The sequence below is a fragment of the Sceloporus occidentalis genome, unplaced genomic scaffold, assembly GCF_023333645.1.
Source record: "Sceloporus occidentalis isolate IW3139 unplaced genomic scaffold, rSceOcc1.0.p SCAF_20, whole genome shotgun sequence".
Taxonomy (NCBI): Eukaryota; Metazoa; Chordata; class Lepidosauria; order Squamata; family Phrynosomatidae; genus Sceloporus; species Sceloporus occidentalis.
Window position 1 is genome coordinate 4,894,665 of NW_028317000.1, and position 21,821 is coordinate 4,916,485.

The 21,821-nt window shown below is 46.2% G+C and overlaps 1 protein-coding gene across 3 annotated transcripts; it reads right to left on the minus strand.

Annotated features, from left to right (window-relative positions):
• Window positions 1–4,028: 4,028 nt before the first annotated feature.
• On the minus strand, window positions 4,029–18,269 carry LOC149301832 (protein S100-A10-like). Of its 3 annotated transcripts, XM_089483095.1 has the most exons (4): window positions 18,162–18,260; window positions 8,865–8,943; window positions 5,560–5,722; window positions 4,029–4,508 (listed from the first exon to the last, which is right to left on the minus strand). In XM_089483095.1, the coding sequence occupies exons 2-4, from the start codon at window positions 8,918–8,920 to the stop codon at window positions 4,344–4,346; spliced, it is 384 nt and encodes a 127-aa protein (XP_089339221.1). In that variant the 5' UTR covers window positions 8,921–8,943; window positions 18,162–18,260; the 3' UTR covers window positions 4,029–4,343. The 3 variants fall into 3 exon arrangements, with proteins under 3 accessions (XP_089339221.1, XP_089339222.1, XP_089339223.1); XM_089483096.1 differs by lacking the exon at window positions 8,865–8,943 and having other exon boundaries at window positions 18,162–18,269; XM_089483097.1 differs by lacking the exons at window positions 8,865–8,943; window positions 18,162–18,260 and adding an exon at window positions 11,883–11,980.
• Between the last annotated feature and the right edge of the window lie 3,552 nt (window positions 18,270–21,821).

Genomic DNA, 21,821 nt, shown 5'->3' on the forward strand with positions numbered 1-21,821 from the left:
GTGCAGATGCAGCCTTTGTAGTGGTTTTATTTGGGCCCAAAGCCAAGGTTGTTCCCTGTTTCTTTCCAACACAAGAGGGAGCCTCTCTGCCAGAAATAAAACAACCATATATATTATTCCCTTTTAGTCCAGACAGTTTAATAGTGTTGTCTGCCAGCATTGATTTGTGGGGCTTTTAAAGCAGCTGGCAACAATCCTATGGCTCCATTACATGGAAGGGACATAATACTTACTTAAAAGGCTGACAAAGGAGGAAGAATTAGGACATAATGTAATAGCGGCAAGGAATATTACCCTAAAATAACATACTGTCTGCATTCAAAGACATAGCCATGTTAGTCTCTAGAACCAGTATGTAAAGAGGTCTTGGAGCACCTTTGAGACTCACTGAAAGAAAGAAGTTGGGAGCAGGAGCTTTCCTAGGCTTAACTCTACTTCCTCAGATGCATATTATTATTATTATTGTTATTGTTATTGTTATTGTTGTTATTATTATTATTATTATTATTAGATATAGCCATGTTAGTCTGTAGAATCAGTATATGGATGGATCTTGTGGCACTACCAGCGCTCTTGTCTTTAATTTCAAAAGGAAGTAGACTGAAGTCTATGAAAGCTCATGTTGCCAACTTCTTTCTTTCAGGGAGTCTCAAAGGTGGTACAAGATCTTTCTACATATCATCGTCATCATCATCATCATCATCATCATCATCATCATCATCATCATCATCATCATCATCATCCCAATCCATGCTGGTTTGAAAGGCCCTGGATTTTTGTCCCTCCATCTGCTTCTAGGAAGGGCAGAAAAATTGGCCGCTGCTCCCAGTGCAATAGCCTAAAGATCAAGAAACCCATTGCACTACAACTCCCATTAACTCTGATCTGATGGGAGATAGAGTCCATCAATTTGTGTAGCTGTGTTTGTATGGATAGGTTCACAAACACATTCCCTAGCTTGGCTGTTATTGTCTGTTGCTGAGAAAAGAGGTCCAAATCCCTAGACTTTGGTGCAAGGAGGAAACCCCCAATTGTGTGTTTGTGTGTGTCAAGGAGGGAGGAAAACAACAGTTGTTGCTGAGGGTGCCAGCCCTAGGCCATCATGGGTATTTTTGTGGTTGTGTTCCCCCTGGCAACGTCAAATATTTGGAACCACACACGGATGAGTCATGCCAACGACAGCCAAGCTAGGCGGGACGGGAGTGCAAAGTTCAGCCGCTAGATGTGGGCCTTTCCCTCTCCTCCCCATTCAATGGGGAATTGCTTTTTCCACATGCTAACCTTGGAAAAGTTACTTTTTAGGCCTACTTTGTTGTTTGTTGTATGCCTTCAATTTATGGAGGCAAACCTATCATGGGGTTTTCTTGGCAAGGCATGTTCAGAGGAGGTTCACCATTGCTTCCTTCTGAAGCTGAGAGAGTGTGACTCGCCAAAGGTCACTTAATGGGTTGATTAGCCAAACCAAACCCTGGTCTCCATCTTGTAGTCCAACACTCAAACCACTACACCTTCAGACTCTCAATTGACCTTTTTCCGTCCAGATCCACCTTTGCGGAGAACTATATTTAAAATGGACTTTGAGCATCTCTTTAGGCAGATCCTTTATGAGCGGCCTTTTGGATGCCTTGCATGGGCTAAAACTGGCCTCCAGATCTGCATCCGCTGCTATACCTCTGTTTAGGACTATTACACCTCCCAGGATCCCCTAAACAGCAGCAGACACATATGCAATATTTAGCTTTCCTCCTTTGTGTTTTACAATGGGAAATAACGGCTGAATTTGTACTTGTCCTGCCTGTGTTATATTGGTAACATATAATATAATGGGGCTGGAAACTTCCACAGATCAACCGTTTGGGCAAGAACTCGAATTCCTATTTGTTCCAGGGTTTTTACTGATAAAATTCCTCTGCCCTGAGATAAACATATCTCTCTCTCCCTCTCTTTTGGTTGCATTCCTGCGTCGCTGTTTGGATAGGCTTAAGCCAGGTGAGGCGCCTGCTTCTCGCTCTTCGAGATTGTGTGATAATGTTCCCAAATCATCCCAGCGACAACGTAATCCTTTCAGGACCGGTGCCATCTTTGTGGCATACCCAAAAACGCTCCCCGTTTGGCAGGGACGGTCCCCATTACTCCTCCGCTGTCCCACTTTCCTGGCGGCTTTTAAAACATCCCGGTTTCTCTGTCCTCCTCCCACTTTCCCTCTTTTCTCGATACAAGAAGAAAATGTTTCCTGGTGAAGAAGAAGAAGCCAATGGAGCTTCGAAAGCTTGCGACATATATAATGTGCATTTTGGTTGGCCCCATAAAAGCATCACTGCCTTGCAAATTTTGGATGATAATGTACTTTGTTGTATGGATACTTCTGATACTTCCTGAGTGACCGAATAACTGAAGGGATTATTCCTTCTCACTTACTTAAGAGAGGCATGAGAAGCAACATTTAATCTGGCCTATTTGCTTCTAACCATAGTGGAGGGTGAGCCCTGGCACCAAATGACTGGAAGCTTAGGAGAAACCTAACAAAGTAAACACATTGGCTGGAATCCTCTCACGGTGTGTATTTTATAACTTTACTTCACACTTAGCTATATAGTAGAGGCGCTGGGAAATGCCTGTTAGTGAATTGCAAAGGTGCGAAACAGAGCAAGAATCTCCCGATACGGATTGCGCTCTCCTGCTGTGCATCAGCACATCCCAGCCGTTGTCCTGATGCACAAAAATCCCGGTGCACATTGGTACTACATCAATCCCGGCGCACAATGGTACTACATCAGTTCTAATGTGCATCGGTTGCTTTGCTGACTACTCCATGTAGTAACACAATGACAGTCCTTTGCTGGATACGGATGTTATGGAACTGCCAGAACAGATGGACCTAGGTCCACTTGTAGTTTTCAACAAGGCCATTGTGTCTTTGCAAGCTGCAGCAATGAAGCCTTGCAAACTGCCTTACTAGCTGACCTGCAGACTTGCATGCAGCCCCTTCCGCTTGCTGGAAGCTGAACAACCCACAAAAGTGGAGCATTTGAACCCTTGTCTCTTGCCTGGCGGTGACCTATGAAAACTGGGAAAATCAGAACCAGGCCCTGAGATCTGGCAAGCCTACCTCCCCAAATCCCTATTAGCCATATTGGATGGGGCTTCTGGAATTTGAGTATCTGGAGAATCAACGTTTGAGCACCCTTGCTTCAAGATACGTTCCCCAGGAATCTCTCTTCCTGTCTGAGACCTCAATGGGTTAAAATTTCGGGTGGAGAAACATCCGACGCATGCAGTGCTGCAGCCTAGGTTAGTCTTATGGAAGTTAAATTATAGGGTGGACGATGTTCTGTGTTGATGGTTATTGAATGCCACCCAGCGTGAAGACGAACCAGGCCCACCATAGGAATGGAGGGATTTTTAAGATTCCTCTGCACAAGAAAGTGTTGTCTTGGAGGGATATACTTTGTCGTTCATGCAAAGACAATGAACATGAGTCAAGGACCCCTCCTTTCTCTGAAGATGCCAAAGCCACAGATGCTGGTGAAACGTCAGGAACAAAGTCTTCCAGAACATGGCCACATAGACCGAAAAACCCACAACAAAACTGTGGATGCTGGCTGTGAAAACCTTTAAAGTCACGACCCTTGCTTTGTTTCTCAGCTCAGTGTCTAGAAGACTGAAGGGCATCATGGAAACATAGAGTTGGAAGAGACCCCAAGGGTCATCTACTCCAACCCCCTGCTATCCTATAACCACATTTCGATTCTGGGTATTGAAAAAGTGAAGACTATTGATGGGGAGATTCTGAAAATGAAAGAGGTAGAATGACGTATACAGTAAGACCACTCTTACTATCAGAGTTGGGTACTTGCACAGAATTGGCTCAGGATCTGGGTTCAGATGCGGCCATTGCTACAAACCAGCAATCGTCTGCTCTTCTGACATCTCTGCAGAACCACCTTTGCAGGATGAGCACAAAAAACCTCACATATCCTTCAGGTATAGAAACAAATTATTCATCACCGAAGGAAAAACAACAGGAATAGGAAACAAAAAAAAATACGTTTTATTTCACGGTTAAGTAGTGGACATTTGGGCACAAGGGAAGCATACTTGGTCCCGGTAGCGGCGACGGGCGCAGGTTAGGGATGCAAACGTATCTGGAAAAGGATTACGGGAATGGAAAAAAGGGAAACGGACAAGGTTTTGTTAAGGTCTGGATCACCCCCAAATGGCTAGATTTGAGACAGAGATTTGGCACTCTGAAGCGCAAGCGGGTTTGGTTCTGGAAGGTTTTTGGGGATCCAAATGGCACACCATCAGCGCTGCGGAGTTAGGGCAGAAAGGCTCTCCTCCCTTCAATATTTCTTCCCGGTCGGCTTCATCTTTTTCACGTAATACTCGTTGCAGCCGTTGGTCAAGCCGGCAAAGAGGGAGAGGTAGCCCTCAAAGCCGATCTTTCCGTCTCGACACTCTTCCAAGTTCTTCATGATGCGGTCGATGGCCTGGGGGTCTTTCTGGTTCTGGAAGGGAAAAGTTGGGAAAGGAAGGGGGAAAACAAACCAGAGAAGGCATTTTATTTATTAATTCAAGCACTTCCAGGTATACACCAGTTAACTAAATTGATACAGTCCTGGGTATTGCTTCTTTAATGGGAAATTTGGTACCCGAGGCATCAATAACATGGGAAGAATAGGGACAGGTTCCGACAGGTTCCTAAAGCTCTCCATTTTACGCTAAGTGCAACTTTTCCATTTATGTGATCTAAGTTGATGTATGCCTCAGTGGGTCTATTGATGGTAAATAAAGATTGATTGATTGATTGATTGATACAAACCCAAAATAGAAGAGCAGGTCAAGATGTTTGGTCAATATTGGACTTGTTTGCACACAATTGCCCATTGCTACTTTAGAACTTATGTGCTCAGAGATGCATTGTCTATAGGAAACGTCTTAGGCCTGATTCCCACTACCTTTTAAACCAGATCGCAAATGGGTTTGAACTGGTTTAAATGACCCTGGTTCGCACTTGAAATAAATTGCTGAAGCAATTTGGAGAGGGGGACCATATGCTAGAGTCATTTAACCCGCGTCTTTTTGACTCTGATTTGACGTCTTTTTGGATGAATTGATTCTGCGCAAGTGTGAACCAGATGCGGATCGGAATAGATTTAAACTTGCCCTTCGGTTGGCCAGAGCATGGGTCCATTTTGAACCTATTCATTCATGAACGTAAATGGGTTATTTTATTTTATTTTGCAACAGGAAAATGCGGTCGGGGCAAATGTAGTGTGAACCACGCTCTGATGCCGAACCGATCCATCGATTCATTTCGCAAGCGATTTATTTGTAAGTGGGAATGCGGCCTTAGTACATATGTATGTACCCAAAAAATCCAAGAGCGAAACCAGACATGACTACTATGGCTTGTTCCAGATAGGGCTGCCCTTGGAGACAGTCTGGAGGTGTCCGCTTGCCATTGCCACTGTGTCGGAGCCGCAGTGTTTGCATTTTGCCCAAATCCAAGAACCCTCCCTCCCTGCCGCACCCCATTTCCAAACCAGCCTCACTCACTTCCATATACCCCGGGACCTCTTTCTCCATCAGCTGCCGCAGGTCTTCTTTCGTTAGGTAGTTTTTGTCGCCTGCAAACTTGTGAAATGTGAGCATGACGGTTTCCATGGCGTGCTCCAGCTGGGATGGCATCTTGGCGTTGTTGTCGGGATCTAGTCCGTGCCTGGAGAGGGAGAGAAAGAGAGAAAGCGGTTGAGTTTCATGGCTGTGCAATCCCATCCCAAGCAAAGGGAGGCTTACTTGGCCCTGGTCCTTTTACCTTTCTATGGCAGTCAACAATCTTTTGATTCAGGTGGGCCTTTGGCTTCTCTTTTTGGTGGCAGAAAGAAATTCCATGACAGTTAAAGTGGTGTCAAACTGCATTAATCCTTCAGTGTGGCAGCAACCATATATCTTGTTTAATGTGATTTTATTATAGTATGGAGGTGGGTGGGTGGGAGTTAATGGGTTGTATTTTAACTGTAAGTTGTATTTTATACTATGTTTTACCTGATGCTTTAAGCTGCCTCGATCTTATGGGAGACTCCACATATAAATAAATTATTATTATTATTATTATTATTATTATTATTATTATTAATGTTATTATTAAGACTTGAGCATCCATGGATTTTGATATCCACGGAGGGTCCTGGAACCAAACCCCATCAAGAGATGAGATAAAAATACAACCTATGACCCACAAAAACACAAATGGGGTTGTGTTTCTATCTCATTTACAGTGGTCCCTAGGTATCTCCTGGCCTTTGGTTCCAGGACCCACATGGATACCAAAATCCATGGATGCTCAAGTCCCATAATATATGACTACTACCGCCACACTGCAGGATTAATGCAGTTTGGCACCAGTTTAACAGTGATCGAGCCCTGAGATTTGTAGTTCATTGTGGCACCAGAGCTCTCCGATAGAGGAGGCTAAATAGCTCAGAAAACTAGACATCCCCAGATCCCATAGCAGTGCCAAATGACATTATTTCTGCAGCCTGGAATGGGATACTAAAATGTCCCCACTTTAATAATGCAAGAGATTTTTTTTTGACCATGTTAGTCATAGGCTTGCATTGTCAAGATGTTGTTGGCCTGTGACTAACGTTGTCAAAATACTTTTTTGTATGATTTTTAACCCCTGATGAAGAAGCCAGTGGTGCTTCGAAACCGTGCAACGTATATTTTGCACATTTTGGTTGGCCCCATGTTTGGTTGGTTTGCATGTTATTGTACACTGCAATCATGTTCACGATCTCTTGGAAAATTCCTTCTTGGGATGCACTGTTCCCAAAGAGCTGCTTGCATCACTCTTTGATTGAAAAGCATTTAAAAAAAATCCTCTTCAAATATGGTTTCCCTCCCATGTTTCGCATTCTTTCCGTAGCCCCACCATTGGCTGCGACTCTCTTTGATCCGAGGGCCTTTTTGTACAAACTAGAAGCATCATCTGGTTCCTATCTGGAGAGGTCTCCGCCTGAGGCCAAAGGCGTTGGCTGGCATTCCTCCGTAGAGATCCTTGCCAAAGAGATCCCCAGCCTCCTCGCCCGCTGCCCAAAAGGCACTTTGAGGAAACACAATCTTTCTTACTGACTTCCTTTCTCAAACTCCGAATGCTTAGCTGGTTAAAAAACCCCTAAGACTAGAAAACTAGTGTCTGGAAATGGGAACGATGGGCTTTTTGAGTTTGCCTCGATCAAAGTAGGATCGGAACTGGTTTCAAATGGGAACGATGGTCATATAAACCGATCAACAATTCGCTTTAAATCATAGTGGGAACGAGCCCTTGGTCTCCAACTATTTGCAGAACTGGAAGGACAGGCGACTCTGTGAGACAACGCTGCACCCACAACCCACTCCCAAGGAGAATTTGGGGGGATGCAGATTATGGTGGGATCCTCTTTATCAACCCGGTTCTAGGTTACGGCACAGGATTTCCTGATGGCGAACCTCTAAGGACTGGCGCCAAACATGGGGACCACTATTTCTCTCAGTATAATGGCACTAAAGTTCCCTCTACCCTTGAATCACAACATAAACCACATGCCACATCTGTGGAACTGGGCTCGGAAGCAATTTTGGTTGATTTTTGTGGGTTTTTTGGGCTATGCGGCCATGTTCTAGAAGAGTTTATTCCTGACACTTTGCTGGCATCTGTGGCTGGCATTTTCAGAGAATGCTGGCATGGAAGTAAGTGGGGTATATATCTTGTGCGACCCAACTCTCTTCCCTGCTGCCATTCTCTGAAGATGCCAGCCACAGACGCTGGCGAAACATCAGGAATAAACTCTTCTAGAACATGGCCACATATTACCTGAAAAACTCACAAAAAACCATGGATGCTGGCCATGAAAGCCTTTGGCTTCACAATTTTGGTTGAGCTCAAGAGTTGGAGGAAATGTACCAATTTAATGTTGCAAAGGAAATGTACCATCTTGTTGCAAAGGCATAGCAGCATGGAGGTTCACTCCTTCCCTTTGACGGGAAACAAAACCAAACATGGGTCAAATTGAAAGCCCGAATGCTTTGGGTTTCTTTCATCCCAATAGCCAAACTCAGTTTTAGGGAAGTCCGAGGGTCACGTTCAAATAGTTCGTTGGTGTGTACCTTCAAGTCATTTGTGACTTATGGTGGCCCTAAGGCGAACCTACCATGGGGTTTTCTTGGCAAGGTTTATTCAGAGGAGGTTTGCCATAGCCTTCGTGAGGCTGAGAGCATGTGACTTGGCCAAGTGCATCCAGTTGGTTTGCATGGCCGAGCCGGGATTTGATCCCTGGTCTCCAGAGTCATAGTCCGACCCTCAAACCACTGCAACATGTTAGCTCTCAATAGTAGATGGGGGGCAAATCAACCAGCCTATTTTAGTAGAAAGCTCTTACTATTAGGGTCTAAGCCTTGGGAGATGCAGTTCAGTTTTTTAGACTGTGGAATAAAAGCAGTACAGTGCAAGCCATCTCCACGGATTCAAGCAACAATGAAGCATTTGCAGAAACGCTGCATTTTTGTAATCCCACTCTCTTTCCCTCTCCACTCCTCCTTTCTTAAGGACCCAAAGAATGAACCATCCCACAATGTGAACTTTCCACCTCTTTCCACAATGACAGCTTCTGGTGCAGAAGCCAAGAAAGACGTAGCGGGAAGGAGTCACATTGGTGCAAAAAACCTGAACAGAGCATGCTGGCACCGGAGGGTGCGGTTCCAGAAAACCTGAAGTCTTGGTTACTGGCTGCAAGCCGTTCATAACCTACTATTTCTCCCATTACATCTTCTGCAATGCACACCTTGCACACACCTTGTTTCCCAAAGACACTCGGACTTACCGGTGCTTCAGTCCCACCTGAGAAGGTGTGGGATTCTGGACATACACAGTGGTCATCGTTTTTTGTGGTTCTTTGGCGTCTTGCGACAGCAATGTGAAAACAGCAGAGAACAAGAGAGAAAGACAGGTAGAGACAGAGTGAGAAAGGAAAAGAAAGAACTGAATATAGGAATACAGTGCAGCAGGATGCCATGCATCTGAGGATGTAGACCAAGGCCTCATTCCCACTACCTTTTAAACCGGGTCGCAAGTTGGTTTCAACCGGTTCAAATGACTATGGTTCCCATTTGAGGCGATTTGAAGAAGGGGGCCACACACTTGACCCTTAGATTGAGACGAGGCCTTAGATCAGTGATGGTGAACCTTTTACAGACCAAGTGCCCAAACTGCAACCCAGACCTCACTTATTTATTGCAAAGTGCCACATCCCTCTGGCTTTCTAGTAAGAAACTCTGGCAAACTCTGTGCTAGAGCGACAGCATGTGTGCCCACAGGGAGGGCCCTGAGTGCCACCTCTGGCACGCGTGCCATAGGTTCGCCAATACTGCCTTAGATTGTAATCCTGAGGGTGCGGAACTTCCTGATTAGGATTTGTAATGCCCAAATGTGTGCCTTCAAGTCCTTTCCGAGTTATGGTGACCCTAAGGCAAAATCTGTCACGGGGTTTCCTTGGCAGGTTTCTTCAGAGGGAGTTTGCCATTGCCGTCCTCAGAGGCCGAGAGGATATGACTTGCCCCGAAATCACCCAGTGGGTTTACACGGCCAAGCGGGTATTTGAACCCTGGTCTCCAGAGTCATAGTCCCATGCTCAAACCACTACCCCATGCCGGCTCTCAATGGAAAAGTGTCAATACTGCGAATAAATAATAATAATAATAATACTAATAATAATAATATAACATTAGGGTAAACTTCTTGGCAGTAAGGGCTGTTCAACAGAGGAAGATCCTCCCTCGGAGTCTGGTGGAGTCTCCTTCTGTGGAGGTCTGTAAACAGAGGCTGGATGGCCATCTGTCAATAGGGATGCTTTGATTGAGAGTTCCTGCATGGCAGAATGGGGTTGGACTGGATGTCCCTTGGGGTCTCCAGAGAACAAGACTCAATGGAGCAATGGATGCAAGCTGCAGGAAAAGAGATTCCACCTCAACATTAGAAGGAACCTCCTGACAGTAAGAGCTGTTCGACGATGGAAGATATTGCCTTGGAGTCTCCTTCTTTGGAGGTCTTTAAGCAGAGGCTGGATGGCCATCTGTCAATAGGGATGCTTTGTTTGAGAGTTCCTGCATGGCAGAATGGGGGTGGACTGGATGGCCCTTGGGGTCTCTTCCAAATCTAGGATGCTACGATTCAATGAAATAGTTGGCTCACTGATCACTTTAGAAAAGCATTAGTGCCTCTTTGCTTACAAGCCCCAGAAGCAGAAAATCCTTGCAGACAGGGAAGGAATTTAGCTTCTCTGCAGAGGTTTCCTAGCAGTGCCAACACATTGCCTCCTGGGTGATGGCTTGTAGCCACCAAGTTTTTTTTTTGGGTGGCAATGTTGGGGAGAGAGTTATGATCTCTGCTGGTTGTCCAGATGAATAGAGAGAGCTTCATAGCTCCCAGCAACCTTTGCCTCCTTCCTCCGCCTTCTCGGCTGCTTTCACTAGGACTGCAGAGTCCCTGCCCTTTTGCAGTCCAGAGCGGATGGGCGAGGTCAGGACTTGGCTGGCATCTGCGAGAAGGAGGGGGAAATACTCTTGGGAAATGAGCAAAAGCATGTGCATTGGGGGAAGTGGGCAGACAGAATCACACCCTTGCAATGCCAAACTTCTCTTTTTGCAACCGCATGAACATTTGCTTCTGCAATCTTAGGAAGTAGACGTAAGCCTGCGAAAGCCTCCTCCTGCCAACTCCTTTCTTTCAGTGAGTCTCAAAGGTGCTGCAAGATCTCTCTACATTGCTTCTGATGTTGGCTCTCAGTCCAGATTCCAATCCCACCAGTCCAGCGAAAGGCATGTGCAAATTAAAGGGAAGGGAGGCCACCAAGGAATACTAAAACTGTAGGCTACAGTTCAGAGGAATGCAATGGCAAACTGTCTCTGAGTATCCCTTGCCCAAGAAAACCCTATGAAACCCATAGGGTTGCCATAAGTCGACTATAAGGCGACTTGAAGACACATACCCACAATGAAGGGCAAGACCTTTGTAGAGCATTTGGAGGAAGAAAGTTTGCATTCTCCCAGTAATTCTGCTCTATCTTTGGAACAAGTTTGAGGCATGCAGAGCTTTATCCCAGCTCTGTTTGCGTCAGTTCTTCACGCTACCGAAAATGTGGATCTTTTAAAAAAACCTAATATTGATTATCCCGGATTAAGTGGGTTTTTTGGTGCCCCGCCCCAACTAAATCGGGTGCATTTTGGATACGTGTGAACAATGGAAATTCAACCTGGATTGACAGCGTGAATAACCCCTACAGAAGGGTTACAGGGTTGTAAGCCTAGTTGATGGTGCAGTAACCACCTTCCAGGGTGGCACTCCTTGGGTAGCTAACTAAACCTCTCCTTCATCTGCCCCCAGATTCTGATGCTGCTGGACTACTCTGGACATACATTTTTCCAGGCTTCAACGTCTCAAGGCTTGGCTTTTAATTTTCCCCGGAGGGAACAAGCTGCTCTGCAAGGCATGGCCAGTCCACTGCAGCGAGAGCATGAAAGATTTATAATATGCAATCCATTGCCAAGACCTTCAGCCCTCTTAAAAGGTTTCCCTGGCAGTCTGTGTTTTGCTGCAGACACGGCGCATTGCGCACAGAGAGGAAGATGGAGGCAGAGAGGATGCTGGGAGCAGACTCAGTACGCAAATACAGAGACAGACTTGCAGGCCAAAGATCGAGCGTGTTACAACTTCTTATTATCGGGTGAGATCCTATATCACTGCCCATGTTCCAAAACATCACACATTCATAGCTATGTTGCAGAAATGCAACGTAACACTATTAGTGAATATACATTAGAGTGCTCCAGTTCAGACCTGGTACCTTGGTTATGCGCTGAGTGCTTCTGTTGTGTTCTGGCACTTTCCTAGACAGTGCCCAGATTCACACCGAAGAGCATCCCAATACGCGTTGGTGTCCATTACGAAGCTGACCATGGCGTCTCTGTCGCTCCACTGGTTATCCTTTCACAACAAATACCTGCCTGTTGTAACATCACAGCAGCCCCTGAATGAACATGGATTCTGCCAACCCACTCAAATCAATTGTGTACACATGCAAGGCCACATGGGTACCTTTTGTGTCTTGGGACACAAAATAGGGCCTCCTTTGAGGATCTCACATTTTGGACAGGCTCCAATGTGAGGAGGTGGACCTTCAGATACTTGGTCCTGAGCTGTTTAGGGGTTTGCATGATGTAGTGTTTTGAATGAGTAGGACTCTGGAGGCCAGGGTTGAAATCCCAGCTTGGCCATGTAAACTCATTGGATGACCTTAGGCAAGTCATACTCTCCTAGCCTCAGGGGAAGGCAATGGCAAACCTCCTCTGAACAGATCTTGCCAAGAAAACCTCATGATAGGTTCGCCTTAGGGTTGCCATAGGTCGGCAATGGCTTGGAGGACACACACAGGTTCGCTTTAGGTTTGCCATAAGTTAGAAATGACTTGAAGGCATACAAAACACACATAGGTTTGACTTAAGGTTGCTATAAGCTGGAAATTACATGAAGGTACACAACACACACAGGTTCGCATTAGGGTTGCCATAAGTCGGAAATGACTTGAAGGCACACAACATATGTATAATTTCACCTTAGGCTTGCTATAAGTTGGAAATGACTTGAAGGCATACAATACACACATAGGTTCACCTTAGGTTTGCCACAAGTTGGAAATGACTTGAAAGTGCACAACACACATGCAGGTTTTCCTTAAGGTTGCCGTAAGTCAGAAAAGACTTGAAGGCACACAACAACAACAACAACAACAAGGTCAAAACCAGCATGTTGAATTGAGCTCAGAAGCAACTTGGAAACTGATGCAGTTCTTGTAAGACCGATGTTGCGTGGTCTCTAAAATGTACACCTGGCAGCAGTGTGGCCAATGCATTTTGCACGCATTGCAAAGAGGGTTTCCTGATGCTCACTGCTCTAATCGTTGAACTACACAGTACACAACTCTCCCTGGCACCCGACCGGATGACACAGAAAGGGGCCCAACCGAGAGCTCAGGAAACCACTGCGCTGAATCACCAGGGCGTCCGCCTCTCCCCTGTCAGCGTAGGGTGTATAATAAAAATTGTAGCATTATGCTCTGAGTTGCGAGTAAATTACTCATGGGTGGAATTTGGCTCATGCTGAATAACTGCGATCGGTGGCAGGAATAGGTCTTGCAGGCATGCACACACGCGCACAGGAACCCGTCACGCCTTGTTGACTTTAAGCGATGCCTTTTGTTGAAAGAACATTTGGCTTAATGTTGCTGCCGCCACCGCCGCCCTATTCTCGAACCCAGACCCTCCTTGCAACAATCAGGGGCTGGGATTCGTGGTTTCCCTTGTTCAAACACTGGATTAGGAAAGTGTCAGAGCTCAGAAATGTTCCTTTTTCCTGGCTACGTGCAAAAAGGAGAGTGATTCCGTACCTGTGGAACTCACTGCCACTAGATACAGAGATGATCCAGTAAGTCAGGTAAGTCAGATAGACTAGATACAGAGATGTAAGTCAGATAGAGTAGATACAGAGATGCTCCAGTAAGTCAGATAGCTTTTTAAAAGGGATTCAAACTGATGTGAAGTTGAAAGCTTTCATGGCTGGCATCCATAGTCTTTTGTGGATTTTTTGGGCCATGTGGCCATGTTCTAGAAGAGTTTCTTCCCGACGTTTCGCCAGCATCTGTGGCTGGCCTAGAAGAGAGTGGGGGATATATATATATATATATATATATATATATATATATATATATATGAATGACCCCTCTCTCTCTCTCTCTCTCTCTCTCACACATATATATATGAATGACCCCGCTCTCTTCCATGCCAGCATTCTTTGAAGATGCCAAAGCCACAGATGCTGGTGAAACATCAGGAATAAACTCTTCTAGAGCCTGAAAAACCCATATGGTTCAAACCATTTGAGGAATAATATCTTTCCTATCAGATGCAGAGGCATAAATGCCTATCATACAGAAGCAGGGAGAGGTACCAAGTGGGCTAGTAGTTAGTTACTTTTCTAATTACATTCTAACATAGGAACGCCTCTCATTATTAGATGCAAAGGCAAGGCGGAGGCACCAAGCAGGCTAATGGTCAGAAATATAACCCATGAAATAAAGACCTAAGAAACACTGGCAAGGAAGGGCCCTGGGCTGGCTAAGGGGAGTTTCTGGAAAAGGAGATCTTCCCATGGTCTGCCCTAATCTAGCCTAATCCGGGAATGAAATCACTTTGACTTCGCCACTACGTCTCTCCGAAATGCCACCCATGAAATATACATTTTCGAGCCCCACCCTCCTCAGTCTTTCTCTCTGCAGAGCTGGAAGGAGGCAAGGCAAAGAACTGGACTTTCACCAGGATGACAGATCCAGTCTTCTGGCGGGAAAAGAGGCATTTTCTGCCAAACATGTGGCCTCACAAGCCGTTTTAAGTAGGTCACTGAAACTCTCAAGCACACAAAATCCATGCACACACACCCTCTTTTCATCCTTCCAGACTACAGTTTGGGTTTTGGGCTCATTCTCTTTCCTAGCTTTAATAAAGTTTGACAATGGTAGCTTTATAGTCTTCTTCTTCTGTTGTGCGCTTTCAAGTCTTTTCTGATCTATGGCAATCCTATCATGGGGTTTTCTTGGCAAGGTTTGTCCTTAGCATCCTCTGAGGCTGAGAGTATGTGACTTGCCAACGGTCACCCAGTGGGCTTCCTTGGTTAAACGAGGGATTCGAACTCCATACTCCAGAGTCGTCGTCATACTCTATCAAAATCCTAAGGGAATCTTTAAAAGTCTTTGGATTTTGGCTCCTTTAAGGTACCCAAACCCTGATATAAACAGCATATAGGCCTGCTACAGACTGCCAAAATAAAGCTGCTTCGAGTCTCTTTGGAGGTATGCTATTTAAATGATGCATTGGGTCCTAAGAGTCTGGAGGTTGCGCCAAAGCCACACTCCATTCCTAAGCACTGGAGTGCAGCTTTGGTGCAGCTTCCGGATTCTTAGGGTGCATGCATCATTTAAACAGCATACTTCCAAAGAGACCCAAAGCAGCTTTATTTTGGCAGTCTGTAACAGGCCAAAGTCTTGTTTGGGAAGCGTTAAGTGCAAGAAACCAACAGAAGAGCCTGAGAAAAGATCTTTTGGGGACTACAACACCCAGCTTCCCCCTGCTAGCATGAGCAGTGGAGGATTCTGGGAGTTGTAGTCCCCACAAAAGGCAACTTTTCCATTAGAAAGGAATTTCAGTAACCTGAGCTCAACTAAAATCCAGAACTTCAGCAATGCTGAACAATGCGCAATTGTTGGCATCCATAGTTTTTTTGTGGTTTTTTTGGGCAATATGTGGCCATGTTCTAGAAGAGTTTATTCCTGATGTTTTGCTAGCATTTGTGGCTGGCATCTGCGGAGAATGCTGGCATAGAAGTCTCATCTCATGCTTTGCAAAATGACTCTGGGTTTGGTAGGCTCCAGTCCGATCCGGAAGCCCACTTTTTGCTTTGAATCTGGGATGGTTTTGCACCCAGTTTGGTCAAGACGCTTATCTTTTAAGCCGACTGCAGTGAAGCATGCCCACTTTGTGAATTTAACAGATACTGGTCTGTTAAATTTGCAAAGCCATTCCCAGGGAGTGGCATCCCATGCATTGCGGCTCCACTGGGAGCAAACCAGATGGACATGTCTGGATGGATATACATCTCATAAGGAGCAATTGTGGTCAGATTTTGATCTCTGTTTTCCACAATGCCTTCCACTTTCAGTAGGTAAGTCTCCAGGTTGCTTTAGACTGGCTGGGGGATTCTGGACTTTGTAGTCCCAAGGGACAAGCACTTCACAAACCCTCCTACATCCCTGCAAGCAGAAGTCTGTGGACTTTGCCCCCTCTCCGTTCAGATCCACCCGTTCAAACAAGCAAACACCCATTCGTCTTCTCTCCGGGAATAGATTTTTCCTATCAAGGATGGCAGTAAAGATTGGTTCATGGTGTAACCGCAATGCATGTGGTGCCACTCCCTGGGATTGAATGGGGTGTGGGCAGAAAACGTGGCAAAGCAAGCAGACCCCATCTGCTGCAGATGGAGGCCAACTCGGGATGGGCACAGGCCAATTTCCAGACAGATAATACAGCTTGCACCTATTAACTCATCTTGTTTTTGTTGCAAAATGACTCTGGGTTTGGTCAGCCCCAGAAGACCACTTTTTGCTTTGAATCCGAGATGTAGTTTTTTGTGGGGTTTTTGGTCTCTGTGGCCGTATTCTAGAAGAGTTTATTCCTGATGTTTCACCAGCATCTGTGGCTGGCATCTTCAGAGAATGCGGGCATGGAAGAGAGTAGGGTCACACAATACACACACACACACACACACACACACACACCACTCTCTTCCATGCCAGCATTCTCCGAAGATGCCAAAGCCACAGATCAGGGACGTAGCCAAGGGGGGGGGTTTCTTGGGGTCCGGACCCCCCCCCTTCCATTAGAAAAATGAATGTGCGTGCTGCTGCGCCGCCGCGCCCAAGCCCCATTATAATGGTAGCACTTAGTCTGGACCCCCCCTTCCTAAAATCCTGGCTACGTCCCTGCACAGATGCTGGCGAAACGTCAGGAATAAACTCTTCTAGAACATGGCCACATAGCCCCCCCAAACCCACAAAAACACCACCGATGCCGGCCATGAAAGCCTTCGACTTCACAAATCTGAGATGGTTTAGCACCCAGTCTGGTCAAGACACTTATCTTTTAAGCAGACTGCAGTGAATTTAGCAGATAATGGTCTGTGAAATTTGCAAAGCCATTCCCAGGGAGTGGCATCATGTTCATTGTGGTTCCTCCAGGAGCAAACCTTTACTGCCACCCTTGATAGGAAAAAACCTTGTGCTGGAGAGAAGAGGATTGGCTATTTGCTTGTCTGATCGGGTGGATCTGACCGGAAAAATCCATAAGGCTATTTCAGTGTCAGTCTTGCAAGACCTGTTCTTCCATCTGGTTGTTTCCCCCTCTGGGCTGGGCAGGCTGAGTCCTGGTGGATTCTGGCAGCAAAAGCTGCAGTTGTTCAGAGCTGGGGAAAGTTCCTCGTTTGTACTACAAGTCCCAGAATCCCATGCCTCCCAACTATCCTGATTCAGCAAAGACAGATCCAGTTAATTCTCTGCTGTCCCACTTTCCCAGCCACTTTTAAAACGTCCCAGTTTCCCTCCCAGATTTCCTCCTTTGTCCACAGTTTGCTGCAAATGGAGTTCAAAGCGCAAAAGTACAATGCATTCAGTTAACTCAGCAGGGAGGAAAGGAGAAAAGAGACGGTCAGACCGATGAATTATATACTTTTCAACTCTCCTGATGGATGAATTGTATACTCTCCAGCTGTTCCGATTTGGCAAGGAGAGGTCCTGCTATTCCTCTGCCGTAGAAAGCAGTTGGTACCAGGAGCTTTCCTAGACTTCAGCCCACTTCCTCAGATTCATCAATGCATCTTAAGTCTACAAAACATCCTGCTGCCAACTTCTTTCTTGCAGTGAGTCTCAAAGGTGCAACAAGATCTCTCTACAGGCTGCTTCCACAGGCCGACACGGCTATATCTTTGAATATTAATGATAATAATAATATGCATCTGAGGAAGTAAAGTTAAGTCTAGGAAAGCTCATGCTGCCAACTTCTTTCTTGCAGTGCGCCTCAAAGGTGCTACGAGATCTCTATACATAGGTATCAAATAGAATAGAATGGAAACACATGGACAACAACATGCTACTAAGGTGCAACAAGATCTCTCTACAGACTGATTCCACAGAGTAACAGGGCTATAGCTTTGAATCCTACCACTATGGTTTACCCCTAGTTGGCTAGACCAAATGCATGGGGTGGCCAGAAGTCAGAAGGAAAAAATATTGCAAAGGATGGGGGAGAAAAGGTGCTGAGGATGTAAGAGGAAAGGGACTATTGCATTCCTTCCATTTAAGCCTGGCAGCCTTTTTACGCATGGCCCCCTTTTGCGCACCGGTCTCTTTTTATGCACAAAAAGAGAGAGATCCCTCTGCAAAAGAAGGGACCCAGCTTTCCCCATTAGTTGCAGCACACTGGAGAGAGACTGCAAGGAGAGGGACTAAGAGAAAGAGACTCACCGGGGTGGATCTGTCTCCTCTGAACAGATGGAGCAGCCTGGAGCGATGTTGGCAGAGGAACTGACCTCCCTTCCAGCGCCTCCGCAAAGCCCTTTGCCAAGGCTGGGCTGCTGGGGCGGGCAGAGAGGCGGAGAAGGCAGGGAGGGCCAGGCTCTTTCCAGCCCCAGATGCTGGAAAAGGTGGGGGCTAGCAGTCCAGAAGAAGGAGGCACCATCCCTGAGCAAGCCCAGCCTTTGCCTCCTGGGTGGCTTTCCTTTTCTTCTTTCTCTGCTTTGCAATAAGTATAGTAGTCCCTCCACATTTGTTGGGGTTTAGGGGTGAAAGCACCATTAAGTACTAGCAGAAAACCTCCCGGACAACATGACAAGCAACATTTAAGCAAATAGGCACATCATGAAAGTCTATGGAATGCCCTTAAAGACGTGATGGGAGTGCCAAAGCATCTGATAGTAAATGAGGAACAAGTGCTCAGGAGAGATAACTGTTAGGACAGAACGTGGGCCGCATTCCCACTTAGAAATAAATCGGTGTGCAATCCGAATTGAGGGATCGGTTCGACATCGGAGTGCGGTTCACACGACATTTTCCCCCGATCGCATTTTCTTGCTGCAAAATAAAATAAAATGATCCATTTGCGGTTCACATTGATGAATGAATCAATTCAAAAAGGACCAGCTCCAGCTGTCCAAACGGCAAATTTAAATCGATTCATATCTGCATCTGGTTCACACTTGCGTGGAATCGATTTATCCGAAAAGATGCGGGGAAAAAATCAGCGACAAAAAGATGCGGGTTAAATGGGTCTAGTGCGTGCCCCCCTTCTCCGAATAGCTTCAGCGAATCAGTTCAAGTGGGAACTAGGGTCATTTGAACAGGTTCAATCCAATTCGCGATCCGGTTTAAAAGGTAGAGGGAATCAGGCCAAGGAGAAACAGAATGGTTCCCAAATGGCAAAGGGATCAGACAAGGCTGCATCTTATCCCCCTCTTTATTTAATCTATATGCAGAAGATATTGTAAGCAAAGTAGGCTTGGACACAGAAGGAGGTGGAGTGAAAATAGAAGGAAGGAATATCCAAATTCCAAGATAGGCAGATGACACCGTAGTACTTGCAGAAAACCTCCCAGACCTGGAACAACTACTAAGGGAGATGCAAAGAAGAAAGTGCAAAGGCCAAGATGACCAAACTGAGTCTGTCGTACTTTGGACACATCATGAGAAGGAAGGACTCATTGGAAAAGACCATAATGCTGGGAAAGGTGGAGGGAAGGAGGAAGAGAGGAAGGCCACATGCCAGATGGATGGATATTGTGCATTTTGGTTGGCCAGTAAAGGTGTCACTGTTTCGTGGATTTGGGGTGTCACTGGAGGTGAAGAATATGTGTTTGGTCCAAAAGGGATATTGTTGGGCAATATAGTTCCATATAGTAGGGCAATATAGGTCTCTGTGGACCTTGCAGAGTTGCACCATCACAGCCCCAGAAAGAAGAATTTTCTTTTGTCCCTAAACATCTTCTAGGGGTGTAGGCACATCTCCACAATACATTTGCCCCTCTGGACTTTTTTTGGCCAAGAGAGGTCTGTTTTAACAAAAGGACATATCTGGAGCTCACTTCCTTTATATGCCCTGTTCTCAAAAGGCTCAAAACATGGCAAGACGCCCCCATGCCCCCTTGAGGACATTTCAGGACAAAACATTTTTTAAATACACTATTTTTTATCCTCGGAGGCCACAAAAATGCCCCCATTTTGTGGCCCGCATCCTTTGCCCAGCTCTGTTTTAACCGAGGTGGATGCTCTGTTTGGCAACATTTCCATTTTTCTAGTAGCTGTGCTTTGCAAACCTCTCATCCTGTTTTCCTAGCTTTGCTGCTGGGGACCTTCCCAACTCCTCTTCCCCATGGCTTTTTCCTATGTTGCTCTTTCCATTTTTCTTTTGAGATAATGCTTGCCCTGCCCTAACCTGCTCTATTTCCCTCCTTCGATATCTGTGCAGTGAAATTCCACTGGCAGGGCAATAATGCAATGCTGGATTGTTGTCGTTGGCTGTCCTTTTGCTCTGTTGCTTGCACATATCTCACTCTTGTTTTGTTTCGGTGTTGCAGGAGAGGCTCTTTTCCACTGGTGGGGTGGAGTGAGGGGAAATCCATAAGCCCAATGCTATAAAAGGGGCACCATTTCATTATATATATCATTCTTTTTTCTGGGGCTGTGACGGTGCAACCCTGCAAGGTCCACAGAGGGGGGGGGCTAATGTGCCACTTTAAACTATGGTGCGGTACAGAGCACCAAAAAGAGGCGCCAGGGAGGCGCCTCTCCTTGCTCTGCAGCAGCGCCACAGCAACTAAATTGTGCGACACTGTTGCGCAGCAAGAAAGGAGCGTCCAGAAGCGGCTCCTTTATGTGGCGCAGTTGCGATGCCGCAAACCACCAGAAATGTTGTGATGGTGTCACAGCTGCTCAGAGCTGTTTAGATGCTGCGTTGCTGCAACGTCATAGCTGTGCATGCCGTATAGATGGTGTTGCGCAGCTGCGACATCCTCGTCACGTGTGAGGGGTGAGGGGTGTCTGGAAGCGCCACCTCTCGCATGTGGCGCCATATCACACCCGTCTGTATAGCACCTAAATTGCCCTACAGTATCCGTTTTGATCCAAACACATCCAATAACATCCAAAATCCACCAAACAGTGATACCTTTATTGGCCAACCAAAATACACCATTTACATGTTGCAAGCTTTCGAAGCACCACTTGCGGCACGTATATCATGCAAAGGTAGCACACAGCATTGGAAGGTGCCTGATAACAGTGGATGCATCTTTGTTGTTGTGCCTTCAAGTCATTTCCAACTTATGGCGACCCTAAGGCAAACTTATCATGGGGTTTTCTTAGTAAGATCTGTTCAGAGGAGGTTTGCCATTTGCCTCAAGTTTGCCTGAGGCTAAGAGGGTGTCACTTGCCCAAAATCACCCAGAGAGTTTCATGGCCGAGCAAGGAATTGAACCCTGGACTCCAGAGTCACAGACTGCATCTGCACTGCACGACTAATGCAGTTTGATACTACAATTGGCCCTTGGAACTCGCGGAGGATCCATTCCAGACCCCTGCAAGTTTCAAAACCTGCGCATATCCAAGCCCCATAGGCTTGAACGGGGCACATGCATGCGGGGGGCATGCCCATGGCCATTGCTGTTAATGGCGCTCACCCCTCTGAGGATTTTCCAGTCAGCACATCTCAAGTCCGCGGACTTGGAGGGGCGATTGTACTTTAACTGCCATGGCCTCCATGAGATGGAGTGCTGGTATTAGTAGAAATTTAGCCTTCTCTTTCAGAGAGTGCTGGTGCCGCAACGATACAAATCCCAGCCTTCCACAAAACGGAGCTGTGGCAGTCGAAACGGCCTCAAGTTGCGCTAATTCTGCAGCGTGGCAGAAATGGACTATGGTGCCTTGCCTTCTTTTGCAGTTAGGACATCTGGTCACTCTGGATTCACCCATTCCCAGTGGTAGCTGAAAGGTACTTTGTACATGCTCAAGAACACACATCCAGAGTAAAATTGGACGGTGGGGTGGATCCACAACAACCGAGTAAGAGTGCCGGATAATCCTCCCCAGGTATAAGAACTGCATTGTCCTCTCCTGGGAACAGTGCAGCTTTTT